The following is a 24,442-nucleotide window of genomic DNA, read 5'->3' as shown; positions in this document are numbered from 1 at the left end:
TTATCATCGACGGGGCTCTCTTGGGGCTCCCTAACTCCCACCCTCTAGCAGCGCCCCTGACTGCAGATACTGTTAACAGACAGTATATCTGAATAGACAGATAGATATGAGATTTGCCGTCACGGAAGGGTAAGGGGCTGGGATTTGGGTTTGGCGGGGGTTAAAGAGCAAAGTTTGCCAGGGCTTAAGGCAGGGATCTGAGGTGGGGCTAAGTGTGGGTTGGGGATTTCCCCTCACTCTCTCTGGACCAGTTGCCAAGAACAGCCAGGGTCCAATGTAATATCTTTATTAAGGTCACATGTACTGTAGGTAGCATAATCAAATGTGTTTGCAATGTATCATAATCAGGAGACTTTATTTGGTCTATTCTGCTTGTACCTTGAAATTGCCATATATACGAATGAGTCTGGCCAAACACATTTCATAGAATACAGTAAATAATAAATAGGCCTACAGCACGACCGACACTGGACAAAGTGAGTGTGTCTACAGCAGTTAAACTATTAGCAACAGGACAATGACCCCTTATCTCATGTTGTGTCGCAACTGCCAGAGCAGAATGAGCAGATTTAACAAAACAAATATAAAGAAAAGACCATACAAAATGTCTACCAATCTCGTCTTTAATTCACTTTGATAATTCATACAAAAATTCTCAGAGAAAAGTGATTTATTTTTCCATACAATAACTTTACATTCATTAGTTCTACTTCCAGTTAATTGGCATGTATCTACATCACGTTTTTTAAACGAGGGTGTGGTTAGATATGCTTGCTGGCATTTGGAAGAAGACCTAAAACAAACAGTTTAAGAAATCAACGCAGGTAGTCATGGAGGTTTGCATCATGTGAAAATCATGGTGGATGCTAGAAAATACAGGAAGTCAAATGGTAGCGCACTGTATTGAAGACTTGATTCAACTGTGATGTCTGTAGCGTGTTAAATTAGTGTGTTAAACGACGTGTTGCTTGAGTGGTCACACAGTGACCAAAATGGCTCACAAGACTGGACATTAACAACAGGTGGCAATGTAGTCTCACCTTACAAAGGCTAGCAGCAACCATCAACTTTCACAACTACTCCAGAGGAGCTCAGTAATTGTTTCTGGGTGTCCGCTCTGTAGATCAAACCCTGATAAAAATCTGGAGTGAAATTTCAAAAAAAGGAATTCTGAGTAGCCCCAAACTGGGCTGAAGAGTTGGAGGGTCAATTCCCTCTACGCACACCAGAGGGAGCTCCTAACCCCACTCCTGAAAGAGTCCAGGCTTCATCACCATTGTGCTTTCTGTTGATAGTGCAGTATGGCCGGTGTGCCTACGCTTGTCTTGTCATGTACATCTGTGGGCTCTCTTGGGTAGCCATGGTCACCATCCTATTCATTACATTTCAAACAGGAAGAACTGTAAGATTGCCAGAGCAAAATTAAGGAGCACACCCCCCCTTCTGCGGTGGAAATGTCTACTGAACATGTTTACCATGCAGGTCATCTCGTAAATACACATCATCACAAGCTAAGAGGAACAAAAGAGAAAGTAATATACTGTGGAACTCTCCGAGTTCGGCTGTTTCCAGTGTATCCATTCGTTTTTGCAGAGATAATACAATAATACTTCCCCGTAGGTTGAGTGACAGTCCCTTGTCTGTATGCATCTATGCAATGCCAGTTATATTTAAGTGTCACTACTGCCCCACACTCTCGCTCATAGACACACACATCAACCCACACTCGCAAGCACACTTCTAAAAATAGCCTGATTTTTTTTTACACTCAAGTCCTAAAAGTCCATTATAATTAATTTAATTTTTCTCTCGCAAATAACAGAAAGGGGGACTATGAACAAAACACTGACAAAAAAAGAAAATCACAAGTTTAAATGCACGATTCTAACACGTAGTGAAAATAACATTAAAAAGACAAACATACAAATTGCAACTCTATCAGCATGAAACTCATTAAATTACAAAAACCACACAAACTCGAAAAGAGAATAGTGTCAATTAAAGGAAATGTACATACACGCCATAATATATACTTTTTCGTATTGCTGTAAAATACTGATGGTTACACATATATGAAAGAGGCATTTGTTTAAAAAAAAAAAAAAAAAAAAAGAAAGAGAAAGCACTTTTCCCTGAAGTCTTGCTGGCGTGAGCTCCGGCTATGATCCTGGCTGAAGAACTGGTTGGCGTTGCTAAGGCCAGGTGGACAAAAACGCAACGCAGAACCAACACCAAGAGGGCCAGATACACACGAGCCGTCAGCTCTTGTTCTGCAGCATCATGGAAGAGAATGGATGTGACAGGGCAGAGCAGGGCAGAGCTGGGCTGCGCTGGGCAGCCGACTCTCCTCGTGTCCGGCCGGATCTGCACAGACGCAGTAATCCAAGACTTCCCGTCTCGTTCACTCCACTGTTAAGTTTAATATCCAAGCCAATCAGCTGTCTTTCCACTGGCGACTTCGTGCTGCTTCAACAGTTTGGTTGGCTGACGGGGGACACTCGTGTTCAGTGGAACGCTTCACCTCTCTCCGGTGAGCAGGGGTGAACACAGCCTTGTAGGTAAAAGCCCAACATGATTTCACATAGAGAATGAGAAAAAGAACAAAAGATGAAAGAAAGACAAAGAAAACGAGTCGAGACGAAAATACATCTTCCCTCCGACTGTAGTGATGCCAACAGCTAATGTCTCTGTAGAGTCTTCAGAAGCCGTTCAGTTAGCAGACCAACTGAGAGATATAGGTCCACCCTTATCTACAGTCACAGCGGTTCGGTGCGTTCATTATTGGAGTAAACACACTTACACTTACGCAACACTCACACGCAACACACACACACACACACACACACACACACACACACACACACACTTTGAATCAGGCCACAGTAAGTGGAGCTGTGCAACTACTCCTTGAACATGTAGTAGAACAACCTTCATAATTATATATATATAAAAAAAAAATCCTTCCGAAAACGTTATATATAAATAACTCTCAAAAGTCCATTCTACTGCTGCTAACAAGTGCTGGTACAGATATACTTCTTACGTCATTTCTGGAATGTGGAGTTAATTTAAAGAGAGACGTCGTGATCGGAGATAAAAAATCATGCTGTCAGGGAAGAGTCTACGGAGGCACAGGTAGCCACCCAGGCCCCGCGGAGCGAGCCAGGTGAGTGAGGTGTGCTTACTCTGTGGCTGCTAAACCACAGATTTCTCAAAGCCAGTCAAGCTCACTCTCTCTTTCTCTCCATCCGTCCATCTCCTCACTAGAACAACAGCATAGGACCAGCGGTCTTGAATCACAGCTTGTGTCTGCGTGGGTGCCTGTGTGCGTGCGTGCATGCCAGGATCTGTCAATAAGTATGCTTTAAAGTACAATTGTGTGTGTGTGTGCGTGTGTGTGTGTGTGTGTGTGGAAGTTAGTGTTTGCCACGGCGCGGGGGGGGGGGCTCAGCGCAGCCAGGACGAGGGCACCCACTGCGGCTCCGTGTCCAGCTTGTTGATGAGGCGCTGCAGCTCCTGGTAGGCCTTGTCGTGGTCCGTGTTGACGATGGCGGCGTCAAACAGGTGCCCGTAGTTCTGCTCCATCTCGCGGGCCTTCTCGATGATGTCCCGCAGCTCCTCGGGCTACCGGGAAGAGAGACGGAGCTGTTAGTCCAGATTTAGTCGTTGTGGATCGGACTCACTTAACCAGTGGAGTCCACTTGAGATTTAAATCTCTTTTCCAAGAAAGCTCTGGAATTAACTACCATAATTTCCTGACTATAAGCCGCAGCTTATACATTGATTTTGCTAAATTTCTTCAGCCATGAGGTTAATACAGGGGGGCAGTTAATATGGTGTTAATATGCTTTTGTTTCTTTTAACTTGCATGAAACACTGCGGCTTATACACAACGTGGCTTATATGCGGGAAATTACTGTAGTATCTGATAGAAAATGGCATCAATGTTGGAGTTATCTCTAACAAGGGCAAGTTCTGAACAGGTTAATGCTGACATAGTAGAATTATACTGAGTATAGTGTTAGGATGTTTGTAGAAACAAAAATACTGCAACTCAAAATGGGAGAGGATCAAGTGCTGGAAACATGTAAATCTGATGCAAATGTTAAAGAAAGTACCTTTGGGTTCCTGTTGTCTTTTGTCAGGAGAGCACGCAATCGCTCTTGGGAGGGGGGCGCGATGAATATGATGTACGGCTTCAGGTCTGAGCTTCGTAACACCTTCAGTGACTAAGAGAAAGATGAGACCATCAATATCAGTGTGACCCCTTCACTATCATCATCATCATCATCATCATCACCACCCTTCTTGTGGGTGTGATGAAAGGATACAGGACACTGAATATGTCCTGAGAAACTCTCACTCTCACCCTCACCTTACTTGGCCAATGCAAACCTATTTACTAGCCATATATTAACTACCAACCAAACACTGGATAGGAGTGTCATTTATAGCTTGTCACACCAGACAAAGACACCAGATGGCACCTTCCCCTTTGTGTGTGTGTGTGTGTGTGTGTGTGTGTCCTCACCTGGGTGTGCAGGCAGAGGATGCAGATCTTCCCCGTGTTGATGATCTGCCGGACTGAGTCAGTGCTGGTGCCGTAGAGGTTCTTCTCAAACTCGCCGGACTCGATGTACTTCCCCGCGGCGGTGTCCATCTCGAAGGCCTGCCGCGAGACGAAGTGGTAGTCGCGTCCGTTCATCTCCATGTCCCGCCGGTTACGTGTTGTGTCTGTCGGGCGAGGGATCACAGTACGCATGTTTGGTAAGACGGTCTTTATGTCGCGAACACAACTGTCTGAATTTAAGCAACGCCGATCAAACGTTATCGTGATCAAATGTGTATTTATTTCACTTTTCGCCTCAAAAGTTGCAATTATTTAGTTTGTTGCACAATGTTCTGTATCGTCAGGGGTTATTTCACCTGTGGTTATTTCACCTGTAAACACTGAATTACATTTACAGTACATGGCCTCTTGCTGCTGGTAACCCTATACGTGAATGGGGCTTCAGGCTACATTGCTCATACTAGCACTAAGTGCATGAATGTGGAAGAAAGCTAATTAGCTAACAAAGACAAACACATGCTACCTCCATCCCACCCAAACTTACGTGGGACTGCTCCTCCAAATCGGTCTGGCTCACTGGTCAACAGTCTCTGCCTCAGTTCATTCTGACCGCAGTTGGGAGGGCCAATCAGAGCGATCGGTCGCTTCCTATTGGCTGGCTGGTGGTAGAGCGCCATCTCCTCATATGTCAGAATTTCCTCATTGTCGTAATCTGCATTAAGAAAAAAAGGAACACGCTCGCCTAAATGATTGACTTCTGAACAGTATTTGTATCCAGCATTTGAACACCTCAGAATGCACTTTTTACCCCTTTCTTTCTCCATCTATTTATTAAATTCTTTCTAAATCTTTCTTTATCCTTATAAATATTTGGCGATCCCCCAAGACACTTCTGCACAGAAAAGTTAAGCAGCTAAATGCCAGTTCACTACATGTTTTAAAACAGTATCTATGCATGTGACAAACAAAAATCATTGAATCCTTGAATGCATAGACATACAGTAGCAAATAATGTTTCAAATTTAATGGGCTGGATATTTAAGGTGTACGGCTGCTCACCATCATTTCTGTTGGCATTGTAGAGGAGCTTCTTCCTCTTTTTCTTGTTTTTCTTTGCACACCACAGCTTTCCTGAGAGGGGAAGAACAAGGTCAACCGAAACTGCATAGCATGGTATGCAAATGCTACACGAGAGAGAGAGAGAGAGAGAGAGAGAGTGTGTGTGTGTGTGTCTGTGTGTGTGTGTGTGTGTGTGTGTGTGTGTGTGTGTGTGTGTGTGTGTGTGTGTGTGTGTGTGTGTGTGTGAGAGAGAGAGAGAGAGAGACTCACCTGACTTCTCAGGTTCTTTATCCTCTTCTATGGTCTGTTTCATGGCTTCTCTTTGCTGCTGGAAGCTCTTCCCTATCAGATAAGGAGGGACAGTGTAGAATAAACAATAGAGCAGACGCCGACACACACACAGAGGGGATTAATGACAGTGGCAGGGCTAACAGGTAGCTTATGGGCTCATTCTCTGCCTACACAAGAAGCTTGTGAGTGTGTGTATGTGTGTATGTGTGTATGTGTATATGTGTATGTGTATGTGTATGTGTATGTGTATGTGTATGTGTACAGAATGTGAGTGTGAGTGTGAGTGTGAGTGTGAGTGTGAGTGTGAGTGTGAGTGTGAGTGTGAGTTTCACTCGGTGTACCTGGCACCAGGCCCGCTAGCGGCTGGTTGTCCTCGTCTCCGTCCCTGTAGGCCTGCCACCAGTTGGGGTCGTCCTGGCTGATGATGTGCAGGATGTCCCCCTTCTGGAAGCACAGGCCCAGCTCGCGGCACGGCACGTACGGGTCGTCAGACGGGTCGTAGTCAAAGTGGGCCTTCACGTGCACCTGCAGCACCACGCACACACACACACACACACACACACACACACACACACACACGTGTTACATAACACACTGTACATCACAATGAAAATGCTTGATGATCATGATACTATTGGGAACGTGCAGGATGAGAGATGCAAATTGTGGTGGTATGTCTAGAGGTCAACAGTTGTGTTTCCATCATGCACATTTACTGAGAAACTGTCAAAGTCAAGATATGCAAAAGTGCAGGAAAAAAACGTCAAGGTGGCCTGTGCACTTACCACAGTCTCTTTGACAGGAGGAGGAGGTTTGGTGTGAGGACTGGGGATCAGCACAAAGGTTAGAGTGCCATGCATCTCCGCCTGTACAGAACACACGCGCGCGCACACACACGCACACACACACGCACACGCGCACACACACAGAGAGAGAGAGACCACAGATAAGATGTTCACTCAGGACAACACATTCACATACATTCAGTACACTTGACATGAGTGCCCCGACATGCTGACTGCACTTAAAAACAACACTCACTTGCTTTTTTTTTACAGCTTCCATACTTGACTTGCAGAGGTCACCATACACTAGACTACATCAACAAAGTGCTCACGTAGCTCACTGAACAGACTGTTCTATTGACAACGTAGTACAAACAGATGTATAGTAGTCTGTTTTTGTAAAGCAACGTTTTTCTGGGTGCATGTGTTTGCTAGACAATCTGACTGGCTTCAGCCAGCCCGTGTGACCGTGTGAGGCTGACAGGTGTGCTCACCAGGATGTCGAAGACCTCGTTGACGTCCTTGCCGCGGATCTCGACGCCGTTGATCTCCAGGACCTCGTCTCCCTCCTGCAGCAGGCCGCTCCGCTCGGCCGCCCCGCCCTTCACGATGCGGCTGATGATCACGCTGTCCATATCGTTGCGCACCGTCGCGCCCTGATCGTATCAGCAAAAATATGGCCAAACAACCGCAAAAGAGGCAGATTGAATGTCAACAGATCATGACACAGAACTTATCAAAGCCTGTCCTCTGAAGAGTTCGGACTATACACTGTCAGATGTTTGCATGCTGTATGAGTAACATTTCAAAGAATGTCAAATATCCTTCCCTCCATGTGCTCTTATCTCCAGACACTTGTGATCTGATTAGGCCCAACTGGCCAGAGTAGCTGAGGTATGTGACTCGACGGTGTGAAGTGAAACCCACCAGCGGAATGTCTCTGGCCTTTTCGATGCGCACGATCTTGACCGCCTCTCCGCCCCACTGGGTGAGGTTCTCGCACTGCCGATCCTGGTAGCTCGCGGGCTCTAGCTGCATCTCCTGCTCGGCGATGCCATCGTGGGCCAGCATCAGAGCCTAGCACGCAGGGGAAGGATACAGAGGTAGAGAGAGTTAGCAACGCGTTCTCACGATATGGTAGCGTGAGTGTCATGAATATGCAAAAACTTTTCATGCTGTGAAATGTGTGATATTTTTACAGGATTTAAACATGCCCATCCTGACTAATGGACCCCTTTACAGTAGGAGATAAATGGCCTCTGCATTAACGCTTCATAAACAGCTGCTTTTTGCAATTACAAGAGATACAAAACATTCAAATACAACACAATTATCAGAACACAACACATGGTAACCACAGGGAGGCCAGTGAGACCAAAAACAGCACGGGCCAGTCGGGCACAACAAACGTGCATACAATCACTGCCAATGGACACGGCCTGGAAACTGACCTGGAAATTAGGGGAGGAGAGCAGGGCATTGAGTTCCAGGCCCTCTTTATGTTGGGTGGACAGCAGCATGGACTGGACCTGAGAACAGACAGGATGGCAGGTCTTAGGACTGTGCAATGGTTTCATTGTCAAGGACTAATGACTGATGGCCCGTCACTGTGGTTCTTTATTGATAATATTTTATTTGCTACATGCTACATAAAGGAAAAGGCTGCCATACTAGTACTAGCGGAAATATCTAAATATGATAGAATCCATGTTGGTAAAATTGTATGCTCATTCATGATAACAATTCAAATTTGTGCGGGTACTTTTTCATTTTTTACGGATCTATTCTACCCTGCACCTGCAAAAAGTTGGATGTGCGTGCACTTAAGAATTCAAATGACATCCCACATTCAAAACAGACTGATAACCATGATGGGATTGGATATACTATGTGGCCAATTTGAGCAGCCTTTGGACCAAAGAGAAATTCTGGGTTATAAACTATGCTTAATGCCCCTCAGTAAATTGTTGAAATGCTTCAGTAACTCTCTAACTGCATAAAAGTATCCATCTCCATAAAAGCATTTTCATTCATTCTTTTTTCTATTCCCAGCCAAGTGAGAGAAGGCCTGCAGATGGACCAGCAGTGTCACCATCTTGCCACAATATGAAGCAGATATGGGGAACCATCAGTGCTCCAGGAGAGGTCGTGTCCTCAGCACGGGTGACGGCGGTCAAGGGAAGGGGGCAGGGGGGGGGAGGGGAGGGGTGGTGTGTTTGGGGTGACCTGACCAGTGGAGGGGAGCCACTGGCCGTCATCTGCTGGGGCTAATCCACCCGCCTCCCGCATATTATATATGAATGGTAATCCAAGTACATGTTGTAATCCAATACCATTCGCTCCAATAAGCACCACCCAAGGAAAAAACACGGGGTGCTCTGCACACACATGACAAATTTCAGCTCCAGCACTTCGTCCAGTCTCAAGGAGAAGTGCTATACACACACACACACACACATACATACACACACTCCACTCCACTCCAATACCTGTATGTACAGAGAAGAAATCTCGCCATTGTGTTTGGAGAGAGAGAGAGAGCGAGGCTTTCCGGTCAGTGAGTTTTTGAGGCGCTAATGAAGTTTTGTAGCACAGTGAACGTTTGTGCGGCCCCATTATCCCCCCGCACCAGAAATGTGGAGGGACGAGCGCACAACAAGGACGAGTCTATCTGCCGCTCATTAGCGGAGCGCGCTCCTCCAGCCCCACAGAGCCCCGTTCTCTCAGGGAGCCGCTCATTAGCGGCGCACACAGTCAGGATTCATTAGCGCCGGCGCTGGACGAACGTCCCACTGATGTATATTTAGAATGGAGCCGCTCGGAACAGTGGGACGGAACCCGGGGGGATGGAGACTCATACTGTACATCATGGGACTCTGAGCTCCAACACATCACATGAGATCACCGAGTGCAGGGAGGGCAGGGCGCTGATGTCATAGGAATAACTCACTCAGGAGACTTTTAGGCATTTGGCAGACGGCCAGTGGTATGAAGTGATGCACTGGACATGGGCACCAGGAGTTAAATTTGTTTTACTGATGCATTGCTTCCCAAGGTTGCAGATGGCTGCGCGTCCAGGCGCTCACTGAAGAGGCATCTCCAGAGGTCACTTTGCCTCGAGGCACTTTCAGCTTTTATGCGATCCGTGGAGCACTCATCAAAACCACAAGCAGCAGGAGTGGCTGAATTTGCATTACCACTAATGGCAACTAAAACTAGGCGCTTGCAGTCGCGGAAACTCCATCAGATAGGTCAACAAGGCGTGTTTTCTGGGCATAACACTTAAGAGTTTCTTACTGACTAAAGACAAAATTAGCAAAGAAGGACGAATTTTTCACGAGGGGGGGGGATGAGTCAGCTCAATCAATGAGTTGACAATGCAGTCAGGCTTCTGGGAATCTGACAACGCCTCTCTGGAAGGGATCATGATGATTCATAGCAACAGATCAGCACAATATGACATGAACCTGAAAAGTCAAATAATAATACCCAAAGCCCCTTAGCGCTAGCCTGGGTGTTCCCATCCTGCCTTGCGCGGTGATTTCAATCACGCAGCTAAGGCAGTCTGGAAACTAACACCCAAATTTTCGCCTGATGTTGGCGACCAATCACAGAACAGGGGAGAAAGCAAGACCATGATGAGCTATGCACAGACGCATTTGATAGACATCCGTGGCGCCCAATGAACGGATCTAGCCATTTTTTTCAAATACGAGAAAATGAACGTCTGGTTGCTAGACCACGTCTCATTTGAGAAGTGGTAGGCGCTAGCAAGGCTACCTTAGCGCTGTATATATAATAAAAATAACGGTCTCCATCAGGCAGGTGGAGTGGCTACCTCGTGCGTGAGGCCCTGGGCGCGCTCGGTGAGGGGGAAGGGCGGGCTGGCGCGGTGCATGTGCTGGGCCACGGCGTTGTGGATGTTGAAGGCCTTCTGGAAGTCGTTCTTCTGCACCAGCTGCAGCACCAGCTCCACGTCCTCGCGGCTCTGCTCGTCGCCGAGGCAGTGCTGCACCTGCTTCAGGGAGAGCAGCAGCTCCTCCAACTCTGCAGGGGGCGACACAAGCACACAGGGATGAACATCTGAACGTCTTACTCTACCAGCATTATTGTCTCTTTAGGGGATTTTTTCCCCCTGTGTCGCCGTAAGGCATTGCATGGCACTAGTGAGACACATAACAGGCATACCTGCTTGCATCCGACTCTGGATGTCTTAATCTGAATGGAATGAGGTCTAGAGTTGAACAGAAACTACAACAACAATATCTTCAAAACCCATTGCACAATACAGAAACATAATGTTTTATTTGGGTGATACAGCCACTTCTCCCCACAATGAGAGGCAGTCACCTGCATTTTCTCAGTGCATCATCTCAACACAATTCTTCAGAGTATCCTCTAAACTAAGCCAGACCATTAAAACCAACAAAGTATCAAACCCTCCGTTTTAATTTAAACAACATGCAGGGGGGCTGTATTTAAAGCAAACATAAAGTTGTGTGCGATATACATAATTACACATGGCTTGTAGTCCTAATATACAATCTGAAAGTCTTACCTGGAGATCATCACCGAGCCTACTTGTTCTTAATGACATCTTTTAAGCCTTATACAGAAGCCAATGGGAGGTGATGAATGTACACCTAAGATTCTTAGTACAGCTGCTGTGTGGGAGGCTACGCATGACCTGAACCGGGTGTTTGTCTACTGGACATCAACTAACTGGCTCCACACACTGCCTCACTTCAAACAGTGAAAACACACTTTCGTATGTTTGTAAGGTTCCTTCGGTGTGTTCACATTTTACTTCTTGCTCACCATTCCACCAGTTTTTAGGGTTTTGAACATGGTAACATGATTTTTCCAGAATGGCGCAAAAGAGTGTGAAACATTGCAAGAACAGGGTGAGAAGGACAAGGGGAGGAGTAGTGTGTGTGCAGCCTGGACTGGAAGATTTCATTAGTGTTCCTTAATTAACTACCTCCCATTGACACCCCACCCCGCTTCATCCAACACCCTCCCCCCTTTGAAATTCCACAAGCGTTTCATCACTCTTTCATCAAAAGCATCTCTCTCCCTCTCTCACTCTCTCTCTGCTCCACACTGAATACAGTGATGCCAATTCCTTGAAGGCCCTACAATCCCCATCAAGAGTTCAAAGAATCAGTCAACCATTACTTCTGTTCAGTTGAACAGGAGGGAAGTGTGTGGTCACTACTGAAGGAATTGAAGAACAGAAGAAGAACAGATTCCGAATGAAAGCATAGAGAAGGAAGACACAGAGGTAGAGAGAGAAAGAAAGAAAGAAAACACCTGCTAGGGCCCACCTCCCTCCGTTTTAATTACCGGTTTTCACAATGCATTCCTCAATACCTGATGAGTGAGCCCTCGCTCACACTCCACAAACACTTCAGTCCTGAGTCCTGAGGCACAGGCCGGGTGGAGGAGGGTGGCTGCTTTTAGAAAGCTGTCGTGAAAGCGACTGACTGAGAGCATGGCTAGACGAGCAGTGCCGTGTGTTGGCTCTTTCAGAGCAGCGCTGTTCCAAAATGTTGTCAAGAAATTGTTTAGTCTGCATTCAAATGGGCACAGTAGGTCTCTCTCTCTCTAAGTCTCGACTGAATAAATATTGACACCCACAGGATTGCCAAAGATCACTTTTTTTCTCGTCTTTTTCCATGACAGCCATGTTTTGTGTAGGTGGCACCACAATAAACTACTGGCAGTCCCATTTTAAATGGAGAGAAAGAAGTAGCATTCATGGTATTCAGTGTGGGCCTATGATATTTAGTGTTGGCCAGCAGAGAGTTACTACTATGAGGACAAGAAGAGAGAGAGAAGCAGTGATGAAAAGCCTGCCATGTACCAAACCCCAACAGAGAGGTTAACCAACCATCTCATCCAACTCTGAGCACCTAGCCAATCACATGCTCTCCTCTCGGGCAGCGGGCCAGGGTAAGACCCGCAAACATTCATTAATTCAATTTTACTTCTGCCTTTCCTTTGCATAGCAACGTACCATGGAAACAGGACAATGATCAGTGAGAGAAACATTTCCCCAAATCTCTGTGCCATATCCCAACAGCCTGCAGATGCTTCGACAAGAAACTGATGCCAATGATAATGTTATGCAGCCAGGCAAAGCCTTGACTGATGAGCTTCTGAGACTCACCTAGTAGTGTAGGGGGTCCTCCCAGTCCCTGCAGGGCTGCCAGCGGCCCTCCGGGACCCTCGATGGGGTCAAACGTGGGGTTGTCGATGCCCACCTTGGGGTTCTGCGCCAGCTTCTTGAGGCGCATGGAGGCGTTGAGGTCCAGCTCCTGGCGCGTGCGCCCCTCCTCCTCGCGCCGCCGCCGGTCCTCCTGGTGCTGCCGGATGCGCTCCAGCTGGGCGCTGCGGCGGATGGGCAGCGTGCGCGCGCCCAGGTCGCCCGGGCAGTCCACGGCCATCTCGCGGTGCCACTGCTGCGGCTCCTCGGGGCCCTCGTGACGCCCGCCTCCGCCGCCGCCGCCGGTCTGGCCGTCGCCGCTGCCCCCTCCGCCCGAGTCGGTCACGTGACCGTTCATGTGGGAGGTCGTCATCATCCCCCCAACCCCCCCCCTCGCGGCTGTTGCGATCGCGGCTGCTGCTGGTGTGCTCTGTGCGTTAGGAGGAGGAGGAGGTGGCGGTCATGGTGGGGCAACACACGCGCTGGCTGTCCGTCACACCTGCTCAGTCAGTGGGACCAGCCTTAGGAAGCGCTCTTGCTGAAACACACTCACAGATCACAGCGGCGCCTAAACAAAGTGAGCAGAGGAAAGCATTAGAATAAAAAGTCTCCTTCATTCATTCATTCATGTACGTATAGTTTATTTATCTATTTATTTGATCAATTAATTTATTTTAAAGTGCCTTTGTTTTTCTTGCATTTATACATAGCTCATGATCAAAAGGTTGACATTTCCCTGACAACACCCATACTGAGGTTCTGGAAGAGGAGCTAATCTAGCCCAACCTCCATCTAAGCCATAAAACAGACACGCACTCACTGTCACGTCCTTGTTTCGGAATTTTCACTGTTAAAAGGTGAGAGCAAGTCCAGACCTCCACTTAATCACTTTGAGTCACTGATACGGACTACGGACTCAGAGTCTATCACTGGTACTGGGTATTAATGTCCACTGCTTCACAGTCTAAGCCCAGACACCTTTGCCTTATGACCCCTGATCTCTGACCCCCATAGGCCTGCATCCTCCTCATGGCCTGATATTGTTACCAATCCCAATTTTATGGCGCTCGCTGACCACCCACCTTGTGTCACACTGATATATGTAGCAATCAACCCACCCCACCTCTGCCCATCATCTCACGACTTGAAAACAGACCACACTGTTTGTTCGTCATTGTAAATTAATTTTCTGTGGCTCTTCCGAGTCTTTACTACAAGCACCATCGCCCTTTTATTTAATATCGCCAACAAGCTTGACTTTTTGCTGTAACACAATTAAATAGTCTATACATGCCTTTTTATGGACAGAGAAGAGTGAGGTGGTTAAAAGAGACAGAAACGGCTAGAATCATACATGCATATTACTGTACATTTCACTGAGTGCCATTTAACACCTGCCATGATGCCTCATTCTGTACTGGAAAAAAGAGCCATACAATCCTTACGGATGTTCCCAGTGGTTGTTCATGTCTCCCACCTCCTCCCTCAGTGCCCAAGAGGCTCTGCCCCAGCCATGACTCACAGCTCCCCCACAATGGATAACCTCTGACCCAGTCACATTCCTCAACCCCCTCTACATACTCATTCACACACACACACACACACACACACAAACACACACACACACACACACACACACACACACACGCACAAACACACACACACACGCACACCAACAATTCTTTCAACAATTCAATTGCCTAAATATAGCCAGTGTACAGTCCCAATCTCACTGGAACAGTGGCCTAGAAACACACACAAAGTCAGACAGCAGCATAAACGTCAGCCTCATGGTTGTCTTATCACTGATCCAATCCTTCCTCCCTCTTCCACCCCACAGGACTACTACACTCTCTCCCTCCCTCCCTCCCTCTCTCTCTCTCAGTCATAGTGCTGCGCTCCATTGTGCTGTGGCTGCACTCCACTCCTCCCTGCTCCTCTCCTCTCCTCTCCCGTGCGCCACTCTCACGGCTGCACTTGGGAGATTACTGGGCTGTGACTGCCCTGCCTGGCCGTCGCCATGACAACTGCTCAAAGGGCAGGGCATCCCAGGCCCTGAGAAAATAAAAGGGAGAGAGAGAAACACACATACGCACACACACACACACACACACACACACACACACACACACACACACACACACACTCAGTCACACACACACACACACACACACACACACACAACAGGGACAGGAATGGGCAAGAACTTACCCAAGTCTCACCCTGCTGCACCTTGGATCCGAAGACGTGCGGTGTGTGACCAAGCCCTGCTGCTGTGGTTTTGGGAAAGGGAGTCTCCAGCTGAATGAATCTCCTGCAGGGAGAGAGAGAAGAGAGAGAGAGAGAGAGAGAGAGAGAGAGAGAGAGAGAGAGAGAGAGAGAGAGAGAGAGAGAGAGAGAGAGAGAGAGAGAGAGAGAGAGGAACAGACAGAGCTGGGGTCAGACATGCAACTTCAAAATTCTATGGTGACACACATTCACGGCAGAAATTCCAAATAATCAACCACGTAACTTTTTGTGTAATGACACAAAACTAACATACGCCAACAACATGTATGTCCCATAGGCTAGGCTTCAACAGTCATTACCAACTGAGTAAGCTAAACACTAGCATCAGCGAAATCCCATCAACCAGAGAAGCAAACCTGTCAATCTACACGACCCCTATGCAAAGGAGGAGAACATGATGGACAAGCAGACAGTGAGTGTACAGGACTACACTTTCATAATGATGTAGACAGAAAAGAACACGGGCCTTCTCTGCAAAAATGTCATCCAGGAAAGGCCTCCAGCATTCCAATGCTTATATGCAATAGTTCACCAGTAAATTTATGTGAGCTTGTGCGTCAGTCAGTGTGGGAGACACAACACACAACAGTGAATGAGAAGCTGCTCGTAAAAACAGGGAGAGAGAAAGAGAGAGAGAAAGTGATAGATGGAGAGAGAGGGAGAGAGAGAGAGAAAGACAGAGAGAGAGACATAGACACAGAGAGAGAGAGAGAAAGAGAAGCCATCTGGCTTGCTGGCTTCAGCGGATGTATGCAGGTGTGCTGGCGTGGTCGGCTCTGGGGATAGCTGGGATTCCAGCAGCATCACAGACACATTCACACTCTCTCCGCTGGCCACTGCTCTGGGCTCCGAGCACCACAGCCCCATCAGGCAAATCTCAGGAATGCAAACCAGCATGGGAACGGCATTCTTCAGCCGAGTGGACCTGCATAAGGGAACTATTGTGAGGGAGGCAGGGAGTACGTGCATTGACGGCCACTAAATAACTGGCCCTTCAGAAGATAAAATGCTTTGAGTCCCAACAAGGACAGGACAACTGAAATACCTTAATGGGAAGTACACAAACAGAATCAAAGCCTACTCTTTCTACAGGCATGGATAAGCGGAAAATCGCAGTAACAGATTTCTTTTCAATTCACTTTAATTTAATTTAATTTAGGGGATTCATAATTCAGCCAAAATGGAAGCCTTTGACCAGCCTTACTCCATTCACACTGAAGCTAAATAGTGATATCAAAGTCAATATTTGACTGATTGCAAGATACATTTCTCTTGACAAACTACATCATCTCTAGTACACACTAGTAGCACACTAGTAGACACTAGACAGGTTGGCACCATGTAGATAGGACACATTTTGCCATAGTCAATATGAAGAGCAGAACACACTGTTTGTCATACGAGTTCACTGCTTCCAATATCATCATAACCTTGTAAAGTAACCTGCGGTATCCAACACTCAGCATTCTGAGTAGCATGTGAAAATGTTTCTAATAGCAAGGAGCTGAAATAGAGCTCTTACGGTCAAAAGACCCATTTTCATTTGGCTGACAGCCTAGGCTAGGCCTTCATGTGGAGGATCCGAAAATTGCTCTTGATTCACATTTTGCTAATTGCACGCATGCACACACACACACACACACACACACACCGATGCCCTATGGATAATGAGCATGGGGACAGAGGGATTACTCATCACCCATTACTACAGTCCAGTGCCAAGGCCCTGCAGGGACAGTCGTTCACCCCGCGCTTTTTAAAGAAGAGATCAGTCACTCACTGGTCTACTACGGCTAGTCATTAACCTCAGATCAGGCTCCAAGTTCACCCGCTCAGCAGTGGAACTGTGTTAACGGTGAAGGGGAACACCCTGACTGGACCAGATCTTTGCTTGTTGTGTCAGTTGACACGCCACCAACGCGCACATTCTCTCTTTCACACACTCACACATACTATGCTAGTCCATGTCTCACACACACACCATGATCCTGGGCTAATCGCGTCTGGCAGGAGCATCCCCTGCCCCCTCTGACTGCTGCAGCAAGCAGAGCAGTGATTGGGGATCAAGTCCTTGACCATCTGTCTCTCATGAGCTTACACACACACACACACACACACACACACACACACAGCTTCCATAGTCTCCAGTATTTGTCTTTTCTCTTTCTTTCATAGTGATTTATAAAATTATGATGTTAATATTTAAATTGTGATATATGGAGCACAAACATGAAAGCATGAACATGAAAGCATGTCGTTATAAACAGACAGATGGAAGTGTGAGTTCCCCCTCACACACAAACACACACGGAATTGTGATGGTTTATCCGTCCACGCCTCATTCATGCCTGACCAGTAATGTTCACCTGCTGAGACTGCGCTTAAGCTGAAGTGCTCCACCTGTGTGACCAGATGAGACTGATACTGACTGAATCTAGATGCGTGTGTTCCGATCCCAGGGCTTTGTCAACACTCATCTGCTTGTGAGTTTGCCTCACAGACAATTTGCGAGATGTTTAATGGTACAGTGGTGACTCAGAACAAAAACGTTATCCATACACCCATATTCACCCACATAAGCTCACTAAAATATATTTATATTAATAGAAAAGTCTCTTACGTTGCCAGTTCCCCTATCTCCAATATGCGTTGTGTCCTTTGTGCCACAGCATGTAAATAAAGTAATCAAGGAGAAAAACAGAATATGAAATCCTTGACCTACACGAGAAATAAATCTTACAAAAGAAAAGGGCTTTAAGGGAGTTTAACCTGCCTGAGTTCATTAGAAATTAAATAAGGATTAAAAATGGATGGCAAAAACGAGATGAACTGGACTTAAGTACAATCAACACTGTAAACTCTAATTGTGCTATGCCACTGAGGAGCAAAGAGTTCTCTACAAAGCCTGATTGCGGATCTGCTGACTACTCTAATGTTTCGGTCAGTTGAGGCATAAACAGTGTCAACAAATCCATCAACAACTTCCCCATGCAGGTACAACAACAAATTAATGAAAACAGAATGATGTTCATCGGTAGACTGAAAAATTCCTAGGTAGGTAGTGTAGAGTGAAAAATTCCTATAACGATAACTATATAACCATAACGATAAAAGCGTCCACACCGACCAACATTAACCAAAGTCTCTCATTGTGTTAATGAATGTGATGGGTTCTGATTGCCTGTTAGCTTCTTCTCGTTCTCAAAATCGCTCTGAAAGTGATCCCCAATGGTATCGTTCTTTATGTCGTTATTGTTATAGTTTGTGTGGATGTCATCATTCATATAACGAGAACGAAGGAAATTTGCCTGAACTAAAAAAGACACTATTTCACTTGACTTATTGCATGTGCACCCCCCGCCACTGTTTAGTTTGTTTATTTCACAGTGTAGATGTGGGTGTGTGAGTGTGTCCTTTGACCTGTGTCTGTGTCTGTGTGTGTGTGTGTGTCTGTGTGTGTGTGTGTGTGTGTGTGTGTGTGTGTCTCCGTCACTGTGGAAAAGAAGCAGAGGAGTGTTATCTGCATTCCAGCAGCCTCACTCTCACCAGGAGAGAACATTCCAGAGCTCATAGCGTCGATACACGTACCACCATGTACCAGGAGAGGGAGGGTGGTAAAGACGAAGCGGGGAATGACTGAGAGAAAGTGAAAGAGAGAAAGATAGAAAGAGAGGGAGGGAGGGAGGGAGAGAGAGATTGAATACGCCAGAGAGAATGAGAGCAACAAGAATGCAACAGACAAAGCAGGCAGAATGCGAGAACGTGAAAATTCCAGACACCGCGAGGAGAAGAGGTCAGAAAGCGGGCGAGGGAGGAATGGCCCCTGGGATTCCAAGCCGGACGGAATGCCACAGGTAGCTCAGCATGGGGAAGCGACACGAGGCGTCAGGTGGAAAAAAGGCCTTGCAGCATGAGGTAATGAGTGAGGCAGGCCAACATGCCAGCGCGCTTGTCTCGTCTACCTACCGGATCAGCCAAAGAGACACAAACAGTCCCCGCCGCCTACTGCTGCTGCTGCTGCCGAGTCCTTCCAGAGTAGACTGAAGGTCATGGTTAATGTGTAACCAGGGAGAGCCAGCAGCCCGGTCGGAGCCAATGAGAGAGGGGGCACAGAGGAGCGAGTAGACTCCAAGTGCACAGAGATCGGAGAAGCAACACGGTGACGACACGGAGGTCTCCACTCCACCACAATTGCCGTGACGCCACGAAACTGCTCTGGCTCGCCTCCTGAGTAACTTATAGCACTATTTTCACTGACGCACGATCTCTGAGTGAAAAGTGAGTTTTAGCCGAAGCTACCGCGTATATTGTGTTCTTTTTCGGCAATGACTAATTGAAAAGATCAGCTGCTAAGTAACTGAGCTGCCCCAGCCTGGTCGTCATTAGCCCCACATGAATATTAAGGAGGTGTGCTGGGCTGGGCAACCGCTGTGGCCTTACATGCACCTCATATACCTGAACCAGTTCCTCTTTCACTTGAGCCTGAAGACTACCTGAGGACATCAGCTACTCAGTCTAGAGTGCTGCTGCCTACATGCCCCGTATATGGGAGTCTTCTACCCTCAATGCACTGGTACGCTGGTAGCGGGTATAATGCCAGCTGCCCTCAATGTGAGGTCATATGACAGCTAATACACTTGATGTGGGAGGTTATCTAAGGGCTACTGTAACCATGTGGGGAAATCATTAGCGCTTTTATTCTTAGAATGGGATTATGTACAGATCCATATCAAGGCCTTATGATTCATTTTGAAGTTTATAGTTGTACTCAGTGAACCATGACCACCGTGACAAAAAAAAAGTAGGCTACATTATATACCAGAGTAGGCTTTTATAACAGTTTGGCTCCAGATGTTCTAATAATCTGCTTACGAATGTTTGATAACAAAACAATACAAATGAGGAATTGCAGAACAATTCAAAATGGAAAAATCCTACAGCACAGTCACAGTGATGCTATTTTTTACTCACTCGCCTTTTTACTTGCTGTCATGGATCATCAATTACCTCAGAATTCCCCATCTCCTCTACCTTACATACAGACAGCACTTCACCAACACACTCTAGTAACTCCTTGTGGACATCTGTGGGGCTGACATGTGGCATGTGTCCAGTAAGAGCCATAAACTCATTTATGAAAGGGTACATCTGAGTTTCGATAATTCTGACAGAAGCAACGACACTGACCAAAGTACAAGAGTCCCACATGTGCAAGTAGACTGATCTAAACATTTTAATCAAATTAACATTAATTGTACGAAACACAACAAAAACCTACCAATACCCACAGGCCAACATAACTTCAGCTCATAATTTCTCCATCCTCCAACCTCAGGCCCTCTTCCTCTGCTACAGCAGGTTCAGGCTCATTGAGATGGAGAGGACTTATCACTCTCACCAGATGTCTGCAAAGTCCAGATGAGAGCAGTCGCTTCCCGTACTGGACTAGCCATCGAAAAGAACAAACGGCTACATTCAGGCCTTTCGCTGAAGAGCCTCAATCTGGGCACATTCGAGTGCCTTTTTGCACATTCCTCAGCTGGGGTCCCACCAAGCCAGCCATGACCGAGCCGCGGAGAGAACAGATCTCCTTGCCCTCGCTCAGCCTCTCTGTGGGTCTCCGCTGCTGCGGTCCGCACACCGCTCTGGGGTCAAAACAAGCCGGGACCTCCCGTGAGCTCAGCGGAGCCAGTAATTAGAGTTTCCAGCCACTGAGTTTAGCCCGGCATTAGCCGTTTGATTGAGTAAAGTCTTGACAGTAATAAAGGCATGAGGGAATCTTGGGTGCCTGGGGACAACACTGCTTGTTCCTGACCTTAAGAGGTAATGAGAGGACAGACAGGGAAAGCCTGGTCTAGACAGCAGCGAAGGCCCAAGGCCTTCTTACGGTCACGTAGAGGAGGTTTCGACAAATATGAGGGGAGAAGTAAAGAAAATGGAGGGGAAAAAGGTAATGAAAAAGGAAAAAGAAAATGCAAGCATAGCCGTGGATCAAGTGAAATTTGTTGAAAGCAAATTCACTGTGGAGGCTAACAACATTACCATGACAACAAGACAAACACCTATACCTAAAGCCACTGATAAACGCCAGGACCAGAGGCAGGAATGGATCAGGTAGAGCATAGGTGGTAGGTGTGTTAAACAACTCAAACGCACCACACACTCTCTTGAGCCCATATACAGTATACTGCATCATGTTCAGGGGGCGTGTCCTTTAATATTTCCATGGCTTCAAAACCCTTTCAGTATCATCTTCCTGTTCTTTGAGGTCAAACTTACCTAACCCATCAGCATCAGATATGGGCTGAATTGCTAGGCCAACAATGACGATGGCAAAAGATGTTTGCGGACTGCCAGCTATGCATAAATCCAAGGAACATGCTGCCAAAGCATGGGAGTAGGCAAACAAGACCACAGAGGAGCCTCCTCTCCTAAGCCAGTGTAAACTACTTGAAAAAAAAACTGCAGACAGGTTGTGAATATACACTTCCATTTTTTTTATTGTGGCACCATCAGGCTTTGGTGTTAGCCATTGACTTGAGCTGACTGTGTGCAGAATGAGCATTAGCAGAGCTGACCTCTGTAAAAGGCTTGCGGCTATCACAGGACATAGTGATAATAGGAATAAGAAGATGTTTCTATGATGCCCTGATAAACACTAAGGATTTGGATTTAGAAACCTAATGGCCGTAGTCATATTTTCCTATATTAACTGGATACACTTTAACTCTCCAAGAGACCAAAAATGAGAGTTTTCACAAACCAGTACAGCAAGTAAACTCTCTTGCTTTAAGGTCTCACTGCCCCTCTGGACAACCCCTCTTTTCCATCTTTCTCCTCTCCCAATAAAATGATGCTCTTGTCTCTTGTATTTTTCCCCCCTTAGCAACCGGTCTGTCCAGACAGGTCCTGCAGGGGTAGAAAGTCACCAGAGTAAACATGGAAGACACATGATTCCACAGCCAGACCAAATTAGAACTTTCACGCAGTCAGTGGTTGAAAGATGAGACTGGGTGAGTCAGGGAGGACGAGAGAGAGAGAGAAAGAGAGAGAGAGAGAGAGAAAGAGAAAGAGAGAGAAAGAAAGGCAAATAAAATAGCACATCAGGGGCTTCAGTCTGACTCAGCATAGAAGTCTCTAGTGCAACACAGCCTCAGCCTCTAGCCATGGGACCCCTGATATGAGGGTTTAATGGAAAACGGCATGTTATCACCAAAAGGTGTGCCCTCAAACTGAAACTGGCACACGTTCAGTGATGGTTTATTTGCAAACAATCTCTGATTAGGCATGGATCCAGTGTCAAAGTAACAACTGTAACCTTCTGAGGAGGAGAAGGAGGTGATCTGCAAGTGATAGAAGCCAGGGCCACAAGGAGTCACCTTATCTTGGCAAAGCACAACATGAGATAAGCCTGATAACTGCAGTAAGGCACTCTCTAGCTAACTGTAACACTCACACTAGTTTCAGTGAAGTCACAAAGGACAAAACACATAGTGTAATGCACAAAGCTCCAGACTATCTTTCTCGACTCGCCAACTAAAAGGCTTGGGTAGCTGCTATGTGCGCCCACAATGAAACGTTGATCAGCACTGTCAACAACAACAACAACAAACAAAAAGCTGAGCCAAACAAAACGACTTGATATGTTCACATTACGATGTTGTTATGCCCTTATAAAAGAAACGAAGCCTTCCCTAGAGTGATGTGTAACTGAAGACGCCCACTTACTTGAAAAGTTCCCGTTTATCATCTGGCCCATTATCATACATTATCAAACAGGACCGAGACGAGTGATGAAAACGCACATCTAAATAAAAGTTAACGCCACTTTCCGTCCCTGTCACCGAATTAGAGTAATCTCATTCTTAACTGTACTAATGCTGCCAGTAACTGTGTGTTTTGTATATGTTCGTGATAAACAAGAAAACGACATCTATCGCAACACGACATGTGACGTTGCAGTTCTAATTTCTAATCAACAACACAAGCTAGCGATAAGCTAATTTACCTTCCACTTGACAAGACGCTGTTCAGTAACATTGAACTAAAACCTGCTATTAGAGTGTTATTGTCCCACATTGATAACATTTTAATTAAGTTTTCTGTTTATCTGCCTACAAGCTTCGCCTAAACAACAACACGAATACGTCGGAGATCCATAATAATACAAAACACAAAAACAGCTCAAGACAAAGCTAGCGCAACATTAGCTGACAATAACGTTGGTGTACAATCCTAATCAAAGCAACAAGTTGCACGAGCTAACCTAGCCAGAATGGCTAGCATAAACGATTAGCCATTTTACACAACAGAACAGAAAAAGTTACGCCCTAAGTGCGACATTTTCCAGAACTGGATACTGAAAGTATTGGAAACCGTGGAGAACAGATATTTCTCACAGTGATGCCACTGTCGCTTCATTTAGTTTTAATTGTAGTGAACATTTGACGGCGAGACATTTAAAAGCCAGAGTATAGGCCCCAGGCACTTCACAGGCTAGGAAGCTACCACAGTTTTTCCTGCTTTCCAAGCTAGTCTGGCTAATTTCTGCTAACCTAATTTAGCATTCTTTTACTACGGTGGTTTCCCTGGTTTCATATACCTGTTGCACAGAACAAACACAGCAGAAATGCACGACTTAAAGAGGAGTAGCTAAATAGCTTACTTGTTGTGGTACAAGTCCCGTCAACTCAGTCTTGAACTAGTTCTTCAAGACGCACCTGCGGTCAGTTGGAGAACACATTTACTTTGTTTCCTATGGGGACAGCATTCCGGTCGCAAATTTCGCAAGCTGTGTGGGCGCCAATAGTAGAGTAGCAGTTAAAACAGTGTTGGTACACGGCTCCATAGCGCCTCTGCAGCCTTCTGTATGTGAGGACGCAAGCGAGCGATTGGACAGGGATTGATAAAGCAAACTGGGCCACTTTACAGCAAAATAATGAGTGAGTGGATGAGATTTTGTAGGCTAGATTTACAGTCAATAAATGCGATAATCTAGCCTAGTCTACACACAAACCCCCTCTGATGAGACAAGGACAAGACCTCAAACAGAACTAATTTGATATCAAATGTAAAATTAGTAAATTATTCATTCAAATGAAGAAAATGTAAGGCATTTTCTTAGCCTATTTATAACTGCAGTAAAATAGGATACGGTAGGCCTAGGCTATATTTAGGCCTATACAGTTCTGAAGTGCAAGCCTCATTGTATTAATTATGCAAAAAACTGAGTTTACACAA

The 24,442-nt window shown here is 46.3% G+C and overlaps 1 protein-coding gene across 2 annotated transcripts; it reads right to left on the bottom strand.

Moving 5' to 3' along the window:
• Window positions 1-607: 607 nt before the first annotated feature.
• Window positions 608-23,992, bottom strand: LOC134067898 (protein PALS1-like). Of its 2 annotated transcripts, none has more exons than XM_062523377.1 (15): window positions 23,868-23,992; window positions 15,125-15,227; window positions 12,878-13,481; window positions 10,544-10,752; window positions 8,157-8,234; window positions 7,633-7,782; window positions 7,200-7,361; window positions 6,706-6,786; window positions 6,262-6,445; window positions 5,900-5,971; window positions 5,630-5,701; window positions 5,115-5,282; window positions 4,532-4,734; window positions 4,119-4,229; window positions 608-3,624 (listed from the first exon to the last, which is right to left on the bottom strand). In XM_062523377.1, the coding sequence occupies exons 3-15, from the start codon at window positions 13,287-13,289 to the stop codon at window positions 3,448-3,450; spliced, it is 2,079 nt and encodes a 692-aa protein (XP_062379361.1). In that variant the 5' UTR covers window positions 13,290-13,481; window positions 15,125-15,227; window positions 23,868-23,992; the 3' UTR covers window positions 608-3,447. The 2 variants fall into 2 exon arrangements, with proteins under 2 accessions (XP_062379361.1, XP_062379362.1); XM_062523378.1 differs by lacking the exon at window positions 23,868-23,992 and adding an exon at window positions 19,169-19,318.
• Between the last annotated feature and the right edge of the window lie 450 nt (window positions 23,993-24,442).

The sequence above is a fragment of the Sardina pilchardus genome, chromosome 20 (assembly GCF_963854185.1).
Source record: "Sardina pilchardus chromosome 20, fSarPil1.1, whole genome shotgun sequence".
NCBI lineage: Eukaryota > Metazoa > Chordata > Actinopteri > Clupeiformes > Clupeidae > Sardina > Sardina pilchardus.
Note: the sequence above shows the minus strand (reverse complement) of the source record. Positions and strands in the feature narration are given on the sequence as shown.